This window comes from Neodiprion pinetum, chromosome 4 (assembly GCF_021155775.2).
Source record: "Neodiprion pinetum isolate iyNeoPine1 chromosome 4, iyNeoPine1.2, whole genome shotgun sequence".
In the NCBI taxonomy this organism is placed as follows: Eukaryota; Metazoa; Arthropoda; class Insecta; order Hymenoptera; family Diprionidae; genus Neodiprion; species Neodiprion pinetum.
Genome location: NC_060235.2, coordinates 22112181 through 22132364, shown reverse-complemented (window position 1 = coordinate 22132364; position 20184 = coordinate 22112181). Strand labels below are relative to the sequence as shown.

Sequence of the window (20184 nt, the reverse complement as noted above, 5' to 3'; positions counted from 1 at the left end):
GTTTTAAAACTTTCGACGAGAATCCATTTCATTCTTTCCCGAGAACATCGATTAGATTTGAAATTTCGTTTGAGTCGTGAAGATCGTTTTGACGTTGGGATGTCAATTGAATTGAATTAAACATGAATTAACAATCGGATAATTTGCAAAATATAACCTTGAAGCCCGTCTCGTGGTGAGATACATAGATGAAAAATCTGCATGATATTTAATCCGTGCAATTTCCGACAATAGCACGATCATCTTACGATAAATTTAAAATCGATTCAAGTTCCACGAAGCATTGAGACGGATCTCGTAATAACTCTTAACCCTTCGTCTGCACACCTCCGGCACGATCCATCGACTCCATATTCAAATGATATTCGAATTTGAATATCCCAGCAATTATGGACTTCTCGAAAAAAAAAGGTGAAGATACTTCTCGCAGTGAATTAATTAAACTTTAAGCCTGTGCAGTCAGATTAACGGAAATAAAAGACGTAACGATCGGAAACGTGCTTGAATTTGACCGTACCGCTCAGCGCTATTCAAGTACAAACAAAAAAAAAATAAATAAATAAATAAAAAATTTAGAGTCAAAACGACTCCGTGTGCAGACGAAGGGTTAAATCGGTCACGAGACCCGACGCTCGAAACACCTTAGAGATCGAAAACGAGGCGAGGTTGAATTTAGTAAGGTAATACCGTTACGAAAAATAGTTAATCCGCAGCTTTCCAAGATCGTCTAAAATTTAGTAAACAATAACAAACAATACATACCGATCGTAAGTACAACCCGACAAGCGTTTTTTTCCCAAAGTCATTCTATACTATTCCCATGGCTAACGATTATTTCCCCAATATTTCCTCACCTAAAAACGTTACTAAAACGATTCAACCTCTGCTCGTAATACATCTAGCTCTTGCCTGCTTACAATGCAACATACTTTACACAACGATAAATATTCGTCATCGATACGATAATAGCTAGGGACAAAATTGCGCTCAAACCGTTACGACGAGTACAAAACTCGGGCGATGATAACAGGCTGCCTCCTTACTTCCACCTTTCACCTTCCACCTTAGATCGGCGTGTCCGCCCCCGCTGCTGCTCGCCATTCCTCCACACGCGGATAGGGAGAGAGAGCGAGAGAGAGAGGGCGCGAGAGAGAGGAGAGGAGAGGAGAGGAGAGATAGAACGCGTCGCGGAGGAACGTAGCGCCTGCCTTGCACCCCGCTGTCGGCAACTTCCCCTCCACTCCTCTCCCCCCCCCCCCCCCCCCCCTCCTCTCCCACGCCCGACCGCGCCGCCGGGTGGCAGGCGCCACAATTTCGCGTCCCGATTCAGTACGCGCCGCGCCGCCTGCCTTGCCGGTACGTTGAATCGGTGTTCCTAGTCCTCCTCGTCGTTGCGAGAAGAGAGGAATAAAGAATCAGTCCGCAGAGAGAGAAAGATAGAGAGATAAATAGTGTTTGTGCGTGTGTCATTATTCTCTTATCTTTGCGTGGTATTTAACCTCTCTTTACTACTACTCGTCTTCTTTTATTCATTTTCTTCTTCTTCTTCTTCTTCTTCTTCATCGCCTTCGTGTTCTTTTTAAATCTACGAACGTGTGTATATATATATATATATTGTACGTAAAACTTGAAGAATTTATTATACCACACACACCGTAATTGAGTTTAATATCCGATCTACGTCCAGAGAGTACGTTACATTATGCCTGTGCGTATATTAAATACCGCGTAGATGATCATTGTCGTTATTGTTATTATCGTTGTATCGAACGTGTGCATGATACGTAATACGTAACATCGAGAGACATGCGTTACTGCGTGGTAGAGGTTTTTTTCTACGTTTTTCTTTTTACCCTCGCGGTCTTCGAAAAAGATGTGAAGAAGCGAAAAAGAAAGGAAAAAAAAAAGTTCGCGCCCTATCGCGTTATCGTTCTTTTCTTTTCTTTTTTTTTTATTCAAATTCTTTCAGTTTTTTTTTCTTTTTTTTCTTCTTATCATACATCGAATCTCGAGTTTGAAGACCAGTAATGCCGCTCTTGCTATAGCTAGATGTTTACATTGTACACTGTTGCTTCGCAAGTCCCTTTCCATTTTCCAATAAAAAATTAAAACTCTTCGGTATTATCGATGTACACTTCTCCAAAAATCACAACCGTACAGTGTCACGCGTTTCTTTTTTTTTTTTTCATTACTTTCGGCACGCAATAAGTATTTCAAAACAAGACAAAAAAAAAAAAGAAAAAAAACTACAGAAGATACGACGAGCCAACGATCATAATATAACCGTGTAGATATTTCGTAATAACGTACGATGCGAGTTTGGGGGATTTTTCCGTGGCCGCGGTCTTGTGAGAATGTCAAGTTATTATTATACACAATTTTAACGCCGATGTAAATTCGTTTTTTTTTTTTGCTCCTCATTTTTTATTCATCCAATTTTGTTATTTTTCATACCAGTTTCAACGAGATATAAGTAAATAGATAGATAGATAGATGGATAGATAAGCGAGAGAGGGAAGAAACGGATCGGATCAAATCGAGTTGTGCATAGAAGTAGCGAGGTGCGCGTAGTACGGAACATTGCGTGTGTAACCGCGTCGTTTTTTTTTGGCGGGAGAGGGGATTTCGTTACCCACGCGGGAATGCCGCGCAAGGTTATCTCGAGTGCGAGTGTGGCGTGTCTGTGTTTGTTGCGGTACAGGTTACGTCTAGTTAACGCGCAGGTGGACCGTCCTCCACCTCCACCTCGATCGCGACGCAAAATCGCTTCGTTGTGATCCGTGTCCGCAAACTAGTCTCGACGAGGTGTAGTGATCTCGGTGAAGGAAAGGACGGAGCGGCGAGGGGTGGGAAGGTTCGAAGAAGGGTGGAAGAAATAGGAAGTTGGCGGAGATTATCTCGAAGCGCGGGAAAAGCGCGGCGTGCTACGGAGCGGAAGACGAGAAGGATTACCCACGAACGAAGATCGAAACGTGCGAGCGCGCTGTGTAGAAATTATCGGCAAGTTTGTAACTTGACGAAACGTCGGGGCGAAATAAAACTAAATATAGAAACAACGAAGCGCAAGAAAGAAAGAAAGAAAAAAAAAACTGCCGCTTAGGAATTTTAGAACTATTTCGATGAAGTGTATGCGTTGTAGGCGAGATTTCAAAATGTCTGGTAATAACGTGTGCGTAGTTTTGAGGAAGAAATAAATTTTAAAAAATCACTCAAGTTTTTTAACGACGATTTTTTCTGTATAGCGTGCGTCGTTGCAATATCAACGATATACCAACTTAGACCTCGATCATGAATTTGTAGTGTACGGAGAACTTTGTTTTTTTGCAAATATGTTTTGCGTTTTAGACAAAATTTCCGAGCGAGGGAAATTTACTGGAACGCTCGACACGATAATTTGCACGTTATAAATTTGCCACCTATACTCGTAGTGTAATTTAAACTAGATTTTCGTAAATTTTTTTTTTTATTCAATTTCAAGTCATTTGGACACGATATTTTGAAGTGCGTGAAGTTGGGAACAGAGCGACGTTCCGATGAGAGCAACAGGGAAAATTTGGTAATTTTTTAAATTAAATTGAATCGACGTTAATCTGTGTGGAATGGGCTGCATATGTCATCGATATAACGGTCGAAACATCCAATTTTCGAAGAAACGAAAATCTAGTTCGTAGAATTTCGTATAATACAGACAAACGAATTAGATGTAGAGAAAAGTCGAAATTTAGATAGGTACAGTTACATGAGTATAACCTGGAGCCAAAATGTAAAATAGTTGGAAGTTTACGATACTTTACTCATCTGCGTTTTTATTATCTCTTAACGGAAGAGATTCTCGCGACTTTAAGAATTCGATGTTGTAGCGAGTTTTTGGTAGTTTCTGATCTTCTTACGTTTTGACCGCCGTCATCCGAACAAAACAAAGGCTGCTGTTTTTACATTTTCTTTTTTTTTCCTTTTTTTCTCTTATTCTAGGACGGCAGGTGACTTATTCGTGCGATGTTTCGATGCTTGGGTTGTTTTTTTTCGGGGCTCGGAGAGCTTTTACACACGTAGTTCCAATTCCCTCATGCGAGGATTATATCAGTGCTTTGTTATTGTTGGCTATAAGCTCGCTGCTGACGAGCAGTGCTGAATATTTCCGATCCGAGGTTATTATAATACGTTATACTGTAGAAAGAACTCGAAATTGCTTCTTCTTCTTCTAATTCTGTAATAATCAAGTTTGAGTTGAGATTTTTTCGAAAATCTGATTATTGAAGTTCAAGATTTTTCTGAAATTGAATAACAGTGATCGTTTGTCCTCGCGTTTCGTTACGTTAACGTTACTAACTCGCACCTCGAAGAAACGAAGCATCTTTTCCTTTTTATCTCCTTAATCTCGATGAGAGATAATTTTCAATCGATGGCTCGGATTGTTTCAAGAAATTCCACATCCACTAATCGTATCACATATCTTGCTTGATTATACAATCGTCTTCCCCTCGGTAGGAGTGAGCTTGGAAACTAGTTTCTATTTCACTGCGATAACACCAACTGCAGTGTAAATGTGACAAAGGAAAACTTTTGGAACGATTGAAAGAATGAATAAAAGAAAAAAAAAACTCAATTCTGACCGGAGAATGCATTTTCTATTTTCTTCTCCGTATCGGTGGTGAATATATTTATTCAACAACGTCATTCAACGATTCTCCGACAAATCTTAGTCAAATGCATTTTTTCAAATCACGTACAGAATCCGTGTCCTAAAGCAGCAGAAAATAAGAGCTCTTAAAATCGTTGAAAATCAGTGAACACATCTTGGGGAATTGAAATGATCCGACTCTGAAACAGATCCAAGTTATCGGTAATCGGTTGAAATCGTTGAAACCTTCGACCACAACGAGAAACGTTGTGATCTCCTTTCGACGTTGTCTCGCAAAAATTTCTAACGTTTGCGAATTGTGGATGATTTTTTTTTTCCGATCTCTTATTACCGTATCGTTTTCTCCATCAACATTGACACGTTACTCGTGTACGCAACACGAATCCGATCGGTCATTCGGATAGAGACGAAGGCGGGCAGATGTTAAAAGGTCACGGCAGCGTCGCGGCGACTCGTATGGATGAAGTGGAAAAAGTAGAGGGGGAAGAGCGAGCAGCGAGCCTTGATAAGAGGTGCTTATACGCGTTGAGTAACCCAACTGCGGAATAGAGCGAGCGAGGAGGCTCTTCGTACTTACTTTGGCCAACTTCCACGCGGCATGGCACCCAGTCACGGCCACCACGTGACCCGAACGCCACGGTAGCGACGCGACGCTGCTTAACTTCCCGCTGTAAACACTGTGCATCTACTTGTAGCTCGGAGGTTTGTGGCGCTTGCCTGCCTGCCACGTGTTTACGAGAAAAACCGCCCGACCACTTTCTTTCTCTTCCCTCTCTCCCCCTCTCACGTACGTGAAAATAGTATATTGTGTAACAAGGACGCCTAAGTTTGCAATGCGAGTCGCAGGTGAACCGAAGACGAATCGTTGCACGCGATTCTTTGTATAACATTGAGAGTATGTTACGCGTTGTTTCGCGAAACGCGAAATTTATGTTAGGGTCGCTTCGTGTCAGATTTGTCGGAAAAAACCACTTTTGACTCCTAGGACTTGAAAGTGGCCTTTTCAGTTCTCCGCCCATGCGCATGCGCAGATACGCTCGACCGTTACAGAATCGCGTAGGTACTTCTTTTACGGAAAAACGCGCAAAACGTGCGTTTCATCGCCATCAAGAATAGATGCACGGTTGGATTGAAACAAGCGGAACTGTTTTTCAACTTTTTAATTGAATCGGGCGAAATGTACTAATTTTTTGGCGAAAAAATCGTGGAGTAATGTGATTTTTTTGACATTGTTAATTAAGCATGGTGTTCGTAGTTGAAATTCAGCGGTTGAAACTTTTTTATCTGGATCACAGACTTTCTTGAATCCGATCCAAATTGAGCTGCTTTAGTCGCCGCGTCTAACTTTCGTTAAGTTTTGTTTTGCTTTCGATACATTTTTGACCTGACTGTATGTCCCACATATTCGTAAATAGATCCTATAAACGAGTGTATTTATTTATTTATTTTTTTTTCGTTTTTTCTAAGACCGATTGACTCGAAGCTTTATTTGTCAGAAACTTTATATATTAAATATTAGTCGAGGAAATGTGTGGGAATTTTTTCCGCCTACTTTCAGTGCTCACCGAAACTTTTCATGTGATTCACAAGAAGTTGGCAACGTTGCATAAAGGGAAATTAAACTTTTTTTTGCGGTTAACGTGGAAAAATTCTAGTGATTTTGGTATATCGTTACAATTTAACGGTTAAATTTTTAACAGCACACTCAGAAATTAGATTGTAAATCAAAGTAACTCGAATGACTGAAATATTCCGACCGAAGTATATCTAACTAGGAATGTACAATCAATCGAGACAACTGAGATTATTTCAGATGTCACTGCGATCAATCACTTGAAATTTAATAATAACAGCGTTGATGAAAAATCATGTAAATCATTGCAAGGTTAGCCGTAAACCTCAAAAATGTCTTTAAACATCATTAACATTCTATTCAGCGATTTCAATCTTATCACGTGCTCTCGTAATTGATTTCAGATTCCTCGAGTGCTATCCGTATATTGATTTCCAATAATTTCCCACCGTTCTAGGTAATTTATAGTTATTTATTTCTACGGTTTATTATACCACTGATTCTATCCGGGTCAAACCGGAACTCACTGAAAATCTTCTAGACCTCTTGGAAATCATTGAAAATCAGTGAATTTTGTACGCGATGAGGTCGAAATCATTATGCAATCGATTTCCAAGCGAATGCACGGCAGCTCCTCGGATTTTTTCTGTCAGTGTTTTGTTACTAACTTGAAGCACCTTGATTATAATTTACGGTACATTGAAGAAGACCCGTACAGACGTAACGAAAAGCAAATCTACAGATTTATAGTATTATTACGATCTCTCTCTCTCTCTCTTTTCTCTCTCTCTCTCTCTCTCTCTCTCTTTGTATATACATACCTATACCTTATAAGTATAATAATACATGAGCGCCGTACTCTGACGATAAAATTCATTTTTTTTTCAACAGCGTGAAGTTTGGCACGATCGCGAGAACATGATAAGGATATAAAAACGTAAAGAAAAGCAAAGAAGACGAGATTATAAAAAACTGAAATAGAAAGAAGAAGAAAAAGAAATTAAAATAAAATAAAAAGAAAATAGTGACAATTATATACATTTTTTATATATATATATATATATTATATTTTGATATTTATATATATATATATATATGTATCTGCGTTAAATTATACGAGTCAAGCAGTTTAACGTGAGCGTGGAAAGTGCGAAAATAATATCAGACTGGTGCATAACATATATATATATATCATATATCCACAGTCTATCGTCGAGAAGAACTATAAAAGTATCTCAAAGAAATAAACTACCGGCGCACCACGAGAAATATTATTATAGTTTTGACAGTATAATAATATCAACAATAATAATAATAATAACAACAACAACGACAAAACGATAATAAACCGTACACAATGTATGTAGTGCTCACACTAAACGTTGAATGTTAATGTTGCTACATGCGCACCGCCGCATCAACAATTTCGCTCAACAACGACGAAAAACTGCAGTTAATAAACGAAAAGCGCCACAAAAGATAACGAAATTATACAATAATTATCTGTAATAATAACAACAACATTAATAATAATAATAATATTAATAGTATAAAATATATCTGTGCGCGCGCGCGCGTGTGAATATATATATATATATATATACATATACATACACACACATATGTATATATATATGTATGTCATTTAAATCAGAATCACTATCGCGTTGTTGTGATTTTATAATAATTGTTGCTAATTCTTACCATAGACAAAAGTCGGTACACGTACATGCGTAAATATATAATACACATTTATAGACAACACTAATAATAATAACAACAATAACAACAATATTTAAAGAACTTTGAAATAAGAAAAAAAAATAAATAAATAAATTGAAAAACAACAATCGTTTATTCGCGATATAATTTGATTGTGACGGTTATATGTAATCGTATGGGACGGAATTGTCGATTTTTTTTTTTTTTTTTGTTTTGGTGTGTGCTGTGCGATCGTGATTTCATGTGATTTTTTTTTATATCTTGTTACTCGTACACGTATGCGATATACGAAAAAACTACAAGAATCGCACAATAATCAACATAGTAAAATCGTGATATAGTAATATATAATATAGTAATATAATATTATAATATATATATATATATATGCACGCCTACATACGCATGTAGGATAATAAATATAGAAGAGTAATACACAGTTCGAGGAAGAGAGGAGGCAGGAAAGACGGGGATATAAAATTCCTCATCGTTGCGATACGCGGGGCGGGGGGGAGGGGAGTGATTTTATTTCCCAACACCGTCGACAATATGATGGATTCGGGGCCCGGTGTCCCGTTCGATTTGGAGGGTAGTTTCGAGCCCCAGGCACGCGCGAGATCCAACACATGGCCGCTCCCTCGGCCCGATGGTTACGACGACGGGCCCGTCGGTGCGGCGGGGGGCCCGGGGGGCGGGGGCGTCGGCATCGGCAAGGAGGGGGTGGAGGGCGGTACGCCACCGCAGCAGGGAGCGCTGGGTCCGGGGGCCGGATTGATGCCGGTAAAGAAGAACTCATCGCGAAGGAACGCGTGGGGGAATTTAAGCTACGCCGATCTCATCACACAGGCGATTACCAGCGCCGCTGAGAAACGTCTTACGCTGTCGCAGATATACGAGTGGATGGTCCAGAATGTTCCGTACTTCAAGGACAAGGGGGACAGCAACAGCAGTGCCGGATGGAAGGTCAGTCGAAATATTGCTAAACTTCGATTTGTTGACACTGTCGTTATTCGTTTGGTTTTTTTTTTTTTTCGACATACGTGCTCCCGGATTTGTTGTGACATTTTCGATTTTAACGATGTTTGATGTAAGTAATGGGGAATTCCCCATTAATGCAAACCCAACCAACGTCCGAATCTCACCATATTTTTGATTTTGTGGGAAAATTTTTTGTTCTGCAACTGTCCCAGCTCTGATACGGTACCTTGAATTTTTTTTCAGAATTTTCGCTCGACTGGTTAAATATTTATAAATATTGTGTGTAATTTTGAAAAGGACCCTTAATAAAATTCTCAAAAACTGTATTTTTCGATTCTTTATCTATTTTTTTTTTTCAGCATTTTTAATTTTATTGATCAACTAAAATATTGATTAAACTAGCTGAAAACCCTTAAAAATTTTCAAAACTTCTATTATTTATTCAGAATATTTCTAGACCGGTTTCATTATGAAGTTCATAAAAAAAAGTTGAATGTCCCAAAAAAAAAAATAGGCAAAAATCACTCGATTATAGGACCGGTCTAGAAATGTTCCAAGTGAAAAGTAAAAGTTTTGAGAATTCATAGGGAATTTTCAGACCGTTCAAACAATGCTTTAGTTGACCAAAGAAATGGAAAGTGCTGAAAAAGAAATGGCAAAAATCGACCCGTCATGGGCCTGATTTTGAAATGACTTGAATATAGAAAATGCACTTACTGAGAATTTTTTGAGAAGTCTAAAAAAGGTCACCTTAAATATTTTTGAGTAATTAAGCAGTTGAATAAAAACTTTGAGAAAATTCAGTCTACCGTTTCAGGGTAGAGAAAATTGCAGAAAATTTTTCAAACAAATTCAGAAATGACGAGGGTCAGAGGTTGGTCGGATTCGCATGGAACTTCCTATATACATGTCTAGGTTTATTTGTTGTGCTGAGTTTTCAACGAGGGATTATAAGAGTTGATCGCTGTTGGGCGTACAAATCGTTATCGAATTATTTTACGGATTCATTGCAGTTTTTCAATCGATCCACTGAATTTGCTCTTCCGATTACAATCGTGTAACCGATATAAATTAATATACACAGTTGAGCGGTTCTTTTCCGTGCGATCAATCAATCTAACGGTCATTTTGGTTGATTGATTTTACTAAAAATGTTTGTTGGTTTTTTGTTACATAAAAATGTACGGTTTACGCACAGTATATTATATAATATGAATCCTTTCCTCCGTCAAATCAACCCTAAACAATTGAAAAACGATTCCCTAATTTTTCACATTTGCATCTCAACTCTTTACGCTGTCCCACATGGCTTTCGTTTCACTGTAAGAATAACGTGGGACTTGATGAACACTTTACGCTTTATTCGTTTTCTCCGGAAATATTCATGGGAAAAATCTGAAATCAATCGGGAATTTATCAAGTATAATTAGCTATTTTCGAGGATATTTTTTTTCATTCTCAAAACTTTCAGAATTTTCGAGCTGAAATCGACTGAAAATTATTGAAAAACGAAGCTGTTGGAAAGAAAACAAAATCCTTGAAAAGACCTAATTATACTTGATAAATTCTCCTTTGATTTCAGATGTTTCCCATGAAAATTGCCGTAGAAAAAAAAGTTATGTATAACGTGATGTCGTAAAATCCCGTCTTATTTTTGTGACGCAACGAAAGTCTCGCGGAACAGCATGAAGAGTTTAGATAAAAATTGTTAAAAAATTAGAGAATTGTTGTTGAATTATACAGAATAGGTTCGCGGGGTGGTTTGAAAAAATTCGTCAACACCCTAAAGGAGGGCCACCGTAATTTACACACACAAATTAGCGTTACTAACTATTGTTCACCTCGTATCAAAAAAAGTAACGTTGAAACGATAAAAAAAAAAAAAGCAAATCGAATTGAACACAGTCTCGTTCTCCTCTTCTGGTGGTGAAAAGCAGGAAAAGGAGGAAGGGAAGGAGGAGGAGAGATGTGGCAACCTGTTAGGGGCAGCGAGGTGGGTGGGTACGTTTATTTCAGTCAAGGGTTGGAACCGAGTGTGTGTGAGAGAGAGAGAGAGCGAGAGAGAGGGAGGGAGGGAGAATTGGGGCGGCACTGCGGCAACCGTGAGTCCAAAGAGAGAAAGAGAGAGAGAGAGATAGCGGAGGTCACGAGGTGCAGAATGCCACAAACGTCGGAAAGGAACTCCGCCCATCAAATACTTCCGCGCGCCACGTGCTTTTCGTCTGCTTGTACTTTTTGTTTTTTTTTTGTTTCCTTCTTTATTCCGACCACGTGCGTCGAGGATGGCTGAGCGATGATGCAAGGTGCAACGCATTTTCCCTTTCTATTACAGCAGCGAGCAGCTGATCACTTCAACCGTTATCTCTTCTCTCTATGAACGCGTGGGTGGCAGCCCACATTTTATTCTGTTGTTGTATGATTATCGTATTTTCTTTTTTACGCTCCGTCAAATCGCACACTTTTTTTTTTTCCATTGCGTTAGATATTTTGAAAATTTTTCGTTTTTACATTATGTGTAGATGATTTTTTTTTTATTTGTTTCCCCGGAGTTCATTTTTACTAATTTTTCCGAAAAATTGCTAAACAGCGGTTGTCCATCGTATTATCATAATTGTTTAGTTTGTAACGCGAAAGAACGATTGCGAGCAGTATCCAATTAGTTGTTGAAGGATCGATTTAATGGTTCAAAAGTTTTATGCAATCGAAATATTTTGAGGTTGACGTGTGTTTTTCTAACGTCAGGTTGCGACGATGCGTTTTTATTTTATAAAGAGAAGTTGTCACTTTCCCGCCGTTTGAGGATTTTGTGAAATTTGGTAAACTTGGACGCATTGATTTACTCGGATTTTTACCTATTCAACAATCGTTTAAAGATATATTCTAATGCAGATCGTTATAATTAAATGATAAGATTTTTCTCTCATTGCTTCGTTAGGTTAGGTCAAGAATCATGTTTAGGAGAAATCGTTACTCGGCACCTTTAGGATCGTATGAAATTTGACAAACCATGATAAACAAAACATACTCATATTTTTAAAAGACAACTCCTTGAAAGTCATTCAGATATTCCGCAGTACCGACTTTTTCCCTGATGTTTCGTTACGTTAACGTTATTAACTTCAGCCTCTGGAAAACCTTCGAGTAATCCTTGATTAGCATCTATGCATTAAGGAACACTTCATAAAATTCTCGCGTCGATTGTTCACATTTTTCTCATCTCTGCATCTCTGTATTAAACATTAAAAAAAAAAAAAAAATGAAACCTTCCTTCCCTGGGATGCATTATCTGTTATGAAAGACTACGAGACCTATTTACAAAGTCGAACATATATTATACAGAATGGGGGTAAAAATTTAGAAAGATTAGAAAATAGACGCATCGTAATATCGAGTTTGTGGAAACGCGAAAATCTGTCTTACAGAATATTGAAACAACAAAATGTCGAAATACAGAAGAGATAAGATGAAGAAAGGTAAAGTATAGAAAACCAAGTCATAGAATCGTCAGGACAATTCTACCGTATTCTAATTTATTCATTTTTATACTTTGACCTTCGTCTCTGCATTTTGATTTTTCTTTATATTTCGACTTCGTACATTTAAAAAATTCTATAAAACAGATCGTTCGAGTTTTTGAAAATCCGGTATTATGACCCCTCCATATTCTGATAATTTTAAATTTGTACCCCGACCGTGTAAACATGTTACGTATACATAAATCTCTGACGATCGATACAATATTATATACCCTTTTATTTATAAACATATACATAAACATATAATTTTTTATCGATCACTTTATTATTTTTCGACTTTTTTTTTTTACTTCTCCTACAATCTAATATCCATGTAACGCGTTTCGTAGTATCACTTACAACATCCCTAATATAATAATAATTATTGTATTTGGATTTGTTTAACAATACATTTTCACGGAATAAAATATAACTACGACGCAATTTACTCGGTTCAATTTTCAAAGATGAATATGAGAATTATGATATTGTCAGTCGTTCGATTCAGGTACGCTGTGTATAATGAATAAGCAAGCTATTGTAAATTGAATTTGTATAAGTTTTTTCTACTTCCCCTTCGTTTAACCGATTTCGCGAGACATTTTGTTTACAATGGGTTTTTTGTTTCGTTATAATATTTAAGCACGTCTGCAGAGATTGGTTTACGTGAAATTTATTTGATTAACTTTTTGCAGCCTCGTTAAAAATTATGTTTCACGTATATAATATTGAAATTTTCAATTGTACCTGCATTCGAATACAAAATAAAGATACAGACACACGTTTGAGTTAAAGCATGTTTAAAATACACCTTGCAGAACTTAATATTTAAGAAAGTAAAACTTTTTCTCAACAACTATGCCACGCACTTTAAAATTGAATGTCTGTTACGTTTTTTTCTTCTTCTTTCCACGCGATGTCTCGATAATTATTAGAATATAAAGTTACCTCGAGTAAACTGTATCCGTAACCGTAACGAAACCAAGTAAACATAGAGAACGCGGAAAATGATTTAAAAAATAAGTCATTATGCCCCGCAGGATGCTCGGATTCCATTTCTTAATTATTATTCGCTGCGGTGTGTTTTCTTTCCCTTTCGTTTTTCTGTTTTTCCACTTTTCGATTACGGCAAACCGCAAAAATTTAATTATACAAGCTTGGTCCGCGTGATAAAACAATAACAACGGTTTTTTTTCACAGTATATGCATACGAATAAGTATATTGAAATAAATTTATGAACCGTGCATGATTATTGTTATTATTGATATCCCTGGACGCGGTTTCCTCCAGCGGTACTTTCTACGAAAGAAAAAAGTTAAGGCCGCCGATAAAAAGTAGAAAGTGATAAGAATAAAAATAATTGCAAAATTAAAATTTTCAAGTGTCTCAATTCCATTTGATTTGACGCGTTGAAAGTGTTTTGGTAAAAACTGAAACGTGAAAAAATAAAGCAATTAATAGATCAAAAAATGGACAAGTGCGAGCAAGACTCGCGCTTTGATGGTTGCAAACTTAATTTTGTTCTTTTTTTTTTTCTTTTTTCTTTTCATGTGATATAACGACAAATTAACTATTTTCGGACATTTTCCTTTACTTGTTCTGCGAGGACTTGCTTCTCTCCAAATTTCATGATTCTAGATCAACGGGAAGTGGGTACACTGTAGATTTTGACGAGTGAGTCTGCGAGTATAAAAATATGTGACACAAACGGGCGTATCTTTTGATTGCGTTGACTTGGAAGCTTGAAATTTTTAAACCTTCAAGAGACCGTGGACCTTGGTATTTGGTATTAATTTTAACTTGATACCTCTACCCGCTTCTGAGAGAGTTTCGATAAACGGACAGACGGACAACGAAGTGAATCTATAAGGGTTGAGTTCTTTCCTTGTGAGGCATGGAACCAGTTACGAAACCGTTAAAAACGAAGAAAACTGCAAATTGTACGTTTCGTTTGAATACTTTTTGCGAAACAGGGTATCTCGTTAGAGTTCTCAAATAATAATCAAAACTGGAGCATGTATAATATTACGTACATGATTATTAAACATATTGTGTTTGAGCAGAATAAGAAAAAAAAAGAAGATTTACACGGTTCTTTGATACTTATGCACCTTTTGTCGGGAATACGATGGGGTATTCCACGTTAATTCGACTAGGGTCTGACCCTCACCCTCTTGAATTTGGCCCATGATTTTTTATATTACAATTAATTTGCAACTCGAGTAAACTTATTTTTTGCTAAAAAAAAAAGGTGCTTTCAAAGCGGAATTATGTACATTACACATTATTACTTGTAATAATTACAAAGTAAAGGATCGTCTTGAAAATTGATTGAACGACATGATTTTATAGCGGTTGAAATGCTTCACAAGAAACAGTCGTGCAATATTTTGTGACAAGTCTAGTATTTTCGCTGTTAATCTGGAAAAAAAAGTGAATTCTTACATAATTTCGACTTCAGCCTTGAATAACTTTTGCAAGAGTTGAGTTATCGAAAAATTACAAGAATACCTATCTCGTACAGCATCGAATTCCCTACAAAAATATGTATCGCACGTTTATGTACATTGCTTCGTTGCCGAGCTGCAAAATTCGGAAATAACTAAAATCATTGTTGCGTGTCGATTAAATGGAAATTGGAAAATTGCGTTCAGGAATCACTGAACATTAACGTTCAATGGCTGAAATTATAACAGGCGTCTTATTTTCTCTTCCTACGACAATCGGACGTGTGTGTGACTTTGAAAAAAAGGAATCGAATAGTCGATTTTTTCTCTGATATACGTATCGTGCCTATAAGCCACACCTACTCGAAACGCGTTTTTCTTACATCTACCATACGCATAGAGGTAGGTAGGTAGGTAGGTATGTAACACATGTATATCGGTGGCTAAGAGCCGAGCTTAAACGAGCCTTCCTCCTTATTTTAGCACACGCGAACCGGCCGCCCGGGCGCCGTTGCCACGTTCTCGTCATCCTACGATCGGCGCCTTTTGCTCGTAACGCCGAGAAGATCCCAACTTACGTTCGCACACCTACGCGAATGCGTGCGATATACGGTTGGCCGATGGTCGGTGCGCTTCTTTTCGCCTACCTTTTACCCTTTTCCCTACCTTCGGCATTGCGTACCTGTAAATATTTTCAAATTCAAGCATTCCTCCGAGTCTATCGTATGTCGTGTTTCTATACGTTTGCGTTACAAGAGCTGTCTAATTTTAGAAAAATTTAAATCTACTCTCCGCTTTGGTATGAATTTTTGTTTATTTGTTTTTTTTTTTTTTTTTTTTTTGGTTTTTCTCAATTTTTATTTACCGGAATCTATTGTTGTTGTACACGCGCCCATGCGTGTAATACAAGTCTATTTGTGTGTTTTACGTGTACACGTATCGTTCGAACTAATCCCGGGAACCGCGAAATTGTTTAATAATTACTAAATTCTCTGTCGATCGAAAAAGTTTGGGAGGGTAAAAAAAAAAAAAAAAAAAAATTAAAGAAGAAAAGAGCACCTACGTAGTAAAAAAAAAAAACAATATACGAAGTTTGTTTAACGGATTATATTAGATTATACGTTATTGTCATACAAGTATTATGTATAGATGACTGTCGAGTAAAAGAAGATCTTCTCTTTCATCCGATCTCATTCCGTCGACTGCACCTACGGTATTCTAACCCGAAGAATTCACACATGTATATATATATATATAATAAAAAAAAATAATAAAAAATATATATATTGGAGCGTTTCTCATCTTTATTAGAATTTTCTTTTCTTTTTTTTCACTTTCTCCTAAACCGTTAGTTTTTTTTTTCCTTTTCTTTTTCTTTCGGTTCGTTTCTTCGGTGTTGCAGTCTTCAGTTTTTGCTGTCAGATTATTTTTTTTCTCTTATCCTTTTCCGTTCCATTCTCTCGATGACATTAAGATTTCCGTGTATCGGGGCATTCCGCTGTATCTGAAAATATTACAGCATGCCACACCGTGGTTATACGCATACTATACATATTAGATATACAGTATTGACCACCTTGCCTCGAGCAAGGCCGCGATTTCTTGGCCACCACAGATCATTACGAAAGGCTTTAATACCTCCTGCATCCATGCTACACACACACACACACACGCGCGCGCGCGAGCGCAAACGATGATTTGATTATTATGATTGTTATCAATCTTGTTATTATCATTATCGTATAGAAATGTCGCCCGTACGTTTATGCATGCGCGTGTGTGCGTACGTATGCGTAATATGTAAATATATACGCGTAGAGTCGGATCCACGCGTGCGCACACTCGCGTGTTATATATCACACGCAGAAAGCGGTTCCACGCGGTTTGTTATACCTTGACCAAAGTCCGCTCGACACGACACGACCGACGGTCGTCGCCTCTCCTCGGCGATCGAGAACTCGAAGTTAAGGAACGGAACGAACGAACGACGTGACCGGTCTTACCGATACCTCGAGATATGTTGTATGTACCTACTCGCCTTCTCGAATCGCTTATTATACCTGCTGCTGCCGCTGCTTCTTGTATGCCTCCAGCCAAACTCTCGTACCTCGTACCTTTCTCCTACGCGAGCAGCGGGAAAGAGGAACGAATTTCTCGCTCTGAGCAATTTTGTACTTTCATCGAGAACTTTGAACGAAGCCTGTTCCTCCTCATTTCTCTCTATACACGTGTAGGTGTTGTACCGTGTGCTTTTCTCGAAAGGACAACGCTGCTCGACAATCGCGACTCGTGTAGTTTACAGGCGTGGCCAAATTTGGGAAAAAATTTACCACCGTGAAACGAACGATACCCACGTAACGTGAAAACTTTCTGAGATACTTTCAATAAAATATTTTATAGAAAGATTATGAGAAGCTTTTTCAGAACAACAACAATCAAGAAATCTTTTGCAAGTTTCGGGCGCGGACATTTTCAACTCGCAGCGACCTTTTTTCGATATATTTTTGAAATGTTTCTTTCCTTTCGTGAAAGATTTCTGAAAGTTTTCTCAATTATTTATTGTAACGTGGGTCTTGATAGGCGAGAGGTTACGGTAGTCTGTCATTTGTCAACTTTGTCGAATCTGGGGAATTTTGCTCTTGTCGGCGAAGGTTTGCTTCAGGCTGGGAGAACGGATCTCAGCCATGTCAGTCAATCGAAATTAAGCAATTTGAATCGCGCGCGCGTCACGAGTAAGTCCTTTCAAGAAAAAATCTCGGTATATTTGCTTACCTCGTTCAGGTTTATATCGAAATCATATGCCTGTACATATATTTTACATTTTCATTGGCACACCCCCGAGATCTGTTCCAAATCATTGAAAAAAAAATCTGTCCAAAGTTTCAAGCCTCTACGTTAATTGGAACACGTGCCTCTGAACTCCGAAAGTTTGCGGTGTAAAATACATGTAGTTTTTATAACCAGATATTTCGTTTTGTGCGACTTTGGTGTAAATTTAGGAATCGATTTGAAATTTGGCAGAGTTGTTGCTTATAATGATTGGAACAAATGGTGAAGATTTCTAAATTTTATAATTATTGATCCCTTACATATAAGCCTAATAAAAGTGACGTTACTAACCTTATGTATAAAAAGAAATACATTATAAAATTATTATAAGATTTTGAAGAAAAATTAGATAACCATATACCCCTGAAAAGTAAGAAAGACAGAAATAAAGAAACATTAATACGGACTAGAAAAAAAATAATCACAATTCATTAAACGCGAAATTATCATGACAAACGATAGCGATGACAATGATCAGCAACTGCTTGTCGAGACGTAGAATTGATGTGCGGGCGTGTATTAATATAGTGGGTAAAAAGACCAGCATAGGCGGTGTAAGGTAAGCAAGTGAATTAGTAAACGAGCAAGTGAGTAAAAGGGGTCAAGAGTCACGGGTATAGTAAGCGATGCGACGGTTGTAAGATAAAAAAAAAAAAAAAAGGCGAAAAGGAAAGAACTTTTGCCCGCTGCATTCAATGTTGCTGTTGATAAAATCGTGCAGACCGATTCGCGTAGAAAGACGTATAATGGCGGAGAGACGACAGTTGACGAGGTGTCAATCCGTGGTCACGAGACTCGAGGAACGAGAGTAGATGCGTGAATGTATGTGCGTACACTGTACGTTATGTGTATATATATATATGTACATATATGCGTGCATGCGTTACACGTGTGCAGTGTAACCAGTACCACAGAGTACATACACGTGCTTCGTTTACGCATTCGGCATCTTTGTCTAATCGCGTCTTTGATGTACGGCGTGACGCGTGTAGTGTTTTTTATTTTTTCATACCATGTCACGGCAACTTGGCATGCACGAACCGCGTACAATTTTAATCATCGCTCTGTGATTGTGAGATAAATTTCGTGTTTTTTTTTTCTCATTTTTTCACCTCTTGTTCATTGACGGTTACCTTAATTATACACGACGAGAAGTTATTTAGACTGAAATTGGTGTATCGTTTTAATAGCAAAGTTTGGTGCTGTAGTCGAACGTACTTGATTATGCCTCACGTTTCTCGTTATAGCTACAAATTTAATTATCAGTTTTTGAGCAATCGTACAACTCGCACAAAACTAGTTCTACTTCTTGTGGCGGAAATTGATAACGATCACGGACTGTTAAACAATCATTGTGCAACTCTAGAAAATTTTCTGATGCCGATTATTGACGTTACGGTTTTTTGTTGTTGTCGCTGTTATTGTTATCGTTGTTAATATTATTATAATTATCATAGTTACAACGGCGCTTTTGTTTTTTTATATCTTTCATCCGTACGTTTGGTAAATTAATTGGAATTATAATATTGTATCGACATCGTGATGTACATAAATAACAAGAAGGTCAGTGTTACGTGACTCTTATTTCATTTTATCGCTTTTCATACCGATATCTTGATCGTCGAGCATGCGGTGTTCGATCTCCGATCGATCTGGTACAGTCACTTTTAGTTCTGCTCTTGGTGATTAGACGCGGGTTATTTTATCTCATAACTGTGTGTATTGTACGTAGTTTCGTAGTACATTCTAATGGCTCGAAGTGTCTACGCTCCGTTTCTCGTCGTTGTGTATGCAACACGTGTAAGAGCGTGTTGAATATATATTTTTCGGTGTGTAGGTGGTTTGTGGCCTTGGAATTATCACGCTGCGTATGAATATTATTGTTATTACCGTTATTATTGTTGTTATTATTACTATCATTCCTATTGCTCGCTTACACACCGGCTAACCTTACCAATTCACATCGGCTCCGCTATTATAATATTAATGTATAGGTTACCTGTACATAATATCTTGCACGACAAAGCCATTCACCGTATGGAGAAAACTCTTATGTATCATGTACATAATATACAGATATACACACACATATATATATATATATATACACACGCATGCGCGTGTACAAAAATGATGTTCAATTCTTCTTTTTATACATTAGATAGAATTTATTATACAGTCACGCGTAAGTATGGGTATAGGTACTTCCGTGTAAATTCATCATATTCTTTACAGGCTTTCTGAAGTATTTTCCAGCCGATTGAAACTGACTTTTTAAAGGTACCTTGAACCTTTTCGGTTGAGTATCTCATACTATAAACAAGGTCATTTGAACAGTCAACCCAATGTCTTCGAAGTTACAGACCTATGACGATGTTACTCGAAGTCATTCGGAGCTTCTTTCTCGACTCACCGCTAACTCATTCGAACTCGTTTTAAGTTCTTGAAGTAATATTAGCGATGCTGTTCGAAGTATT

At 37.7% G+C, this 20184-nt stretch overlaps 1 protein-coding gene across 5 annotated transcripts in view; it reads left to right on the top strand.

Moving 5' to 3' along the window:
* The first annotated feature begins 1338 nt into the window (after positions 1-1338).
* The window catches only part of foxo (forkhead box, sub-group O), a 131290-nt gene continuing 112444 nt past the window's right edge, over positions 1339-20184 (top strand). The window contains exons 1-2 of one of the 5 annotated variants that reach the window (XM_046619529.2): positions 1339-1356; positions 7107-8900. In XM_046619529.2, the coding sequence (XP_046475485.1) occupies positions 8487-8900 (414 nt within the window). In that variant the 5' untranslated portion in view covers positions 1339-1356; positions 7107-8486. Of the gene's footprint in view, positions 1491-7106; positions 8901-20184 lie in introns of all 5 variants that reach the window. The other 4 variants (XM_046619528.2, XM_046619530.2, XM_046619526.2 and 1 more) reach the window with 4 other exon arrangements.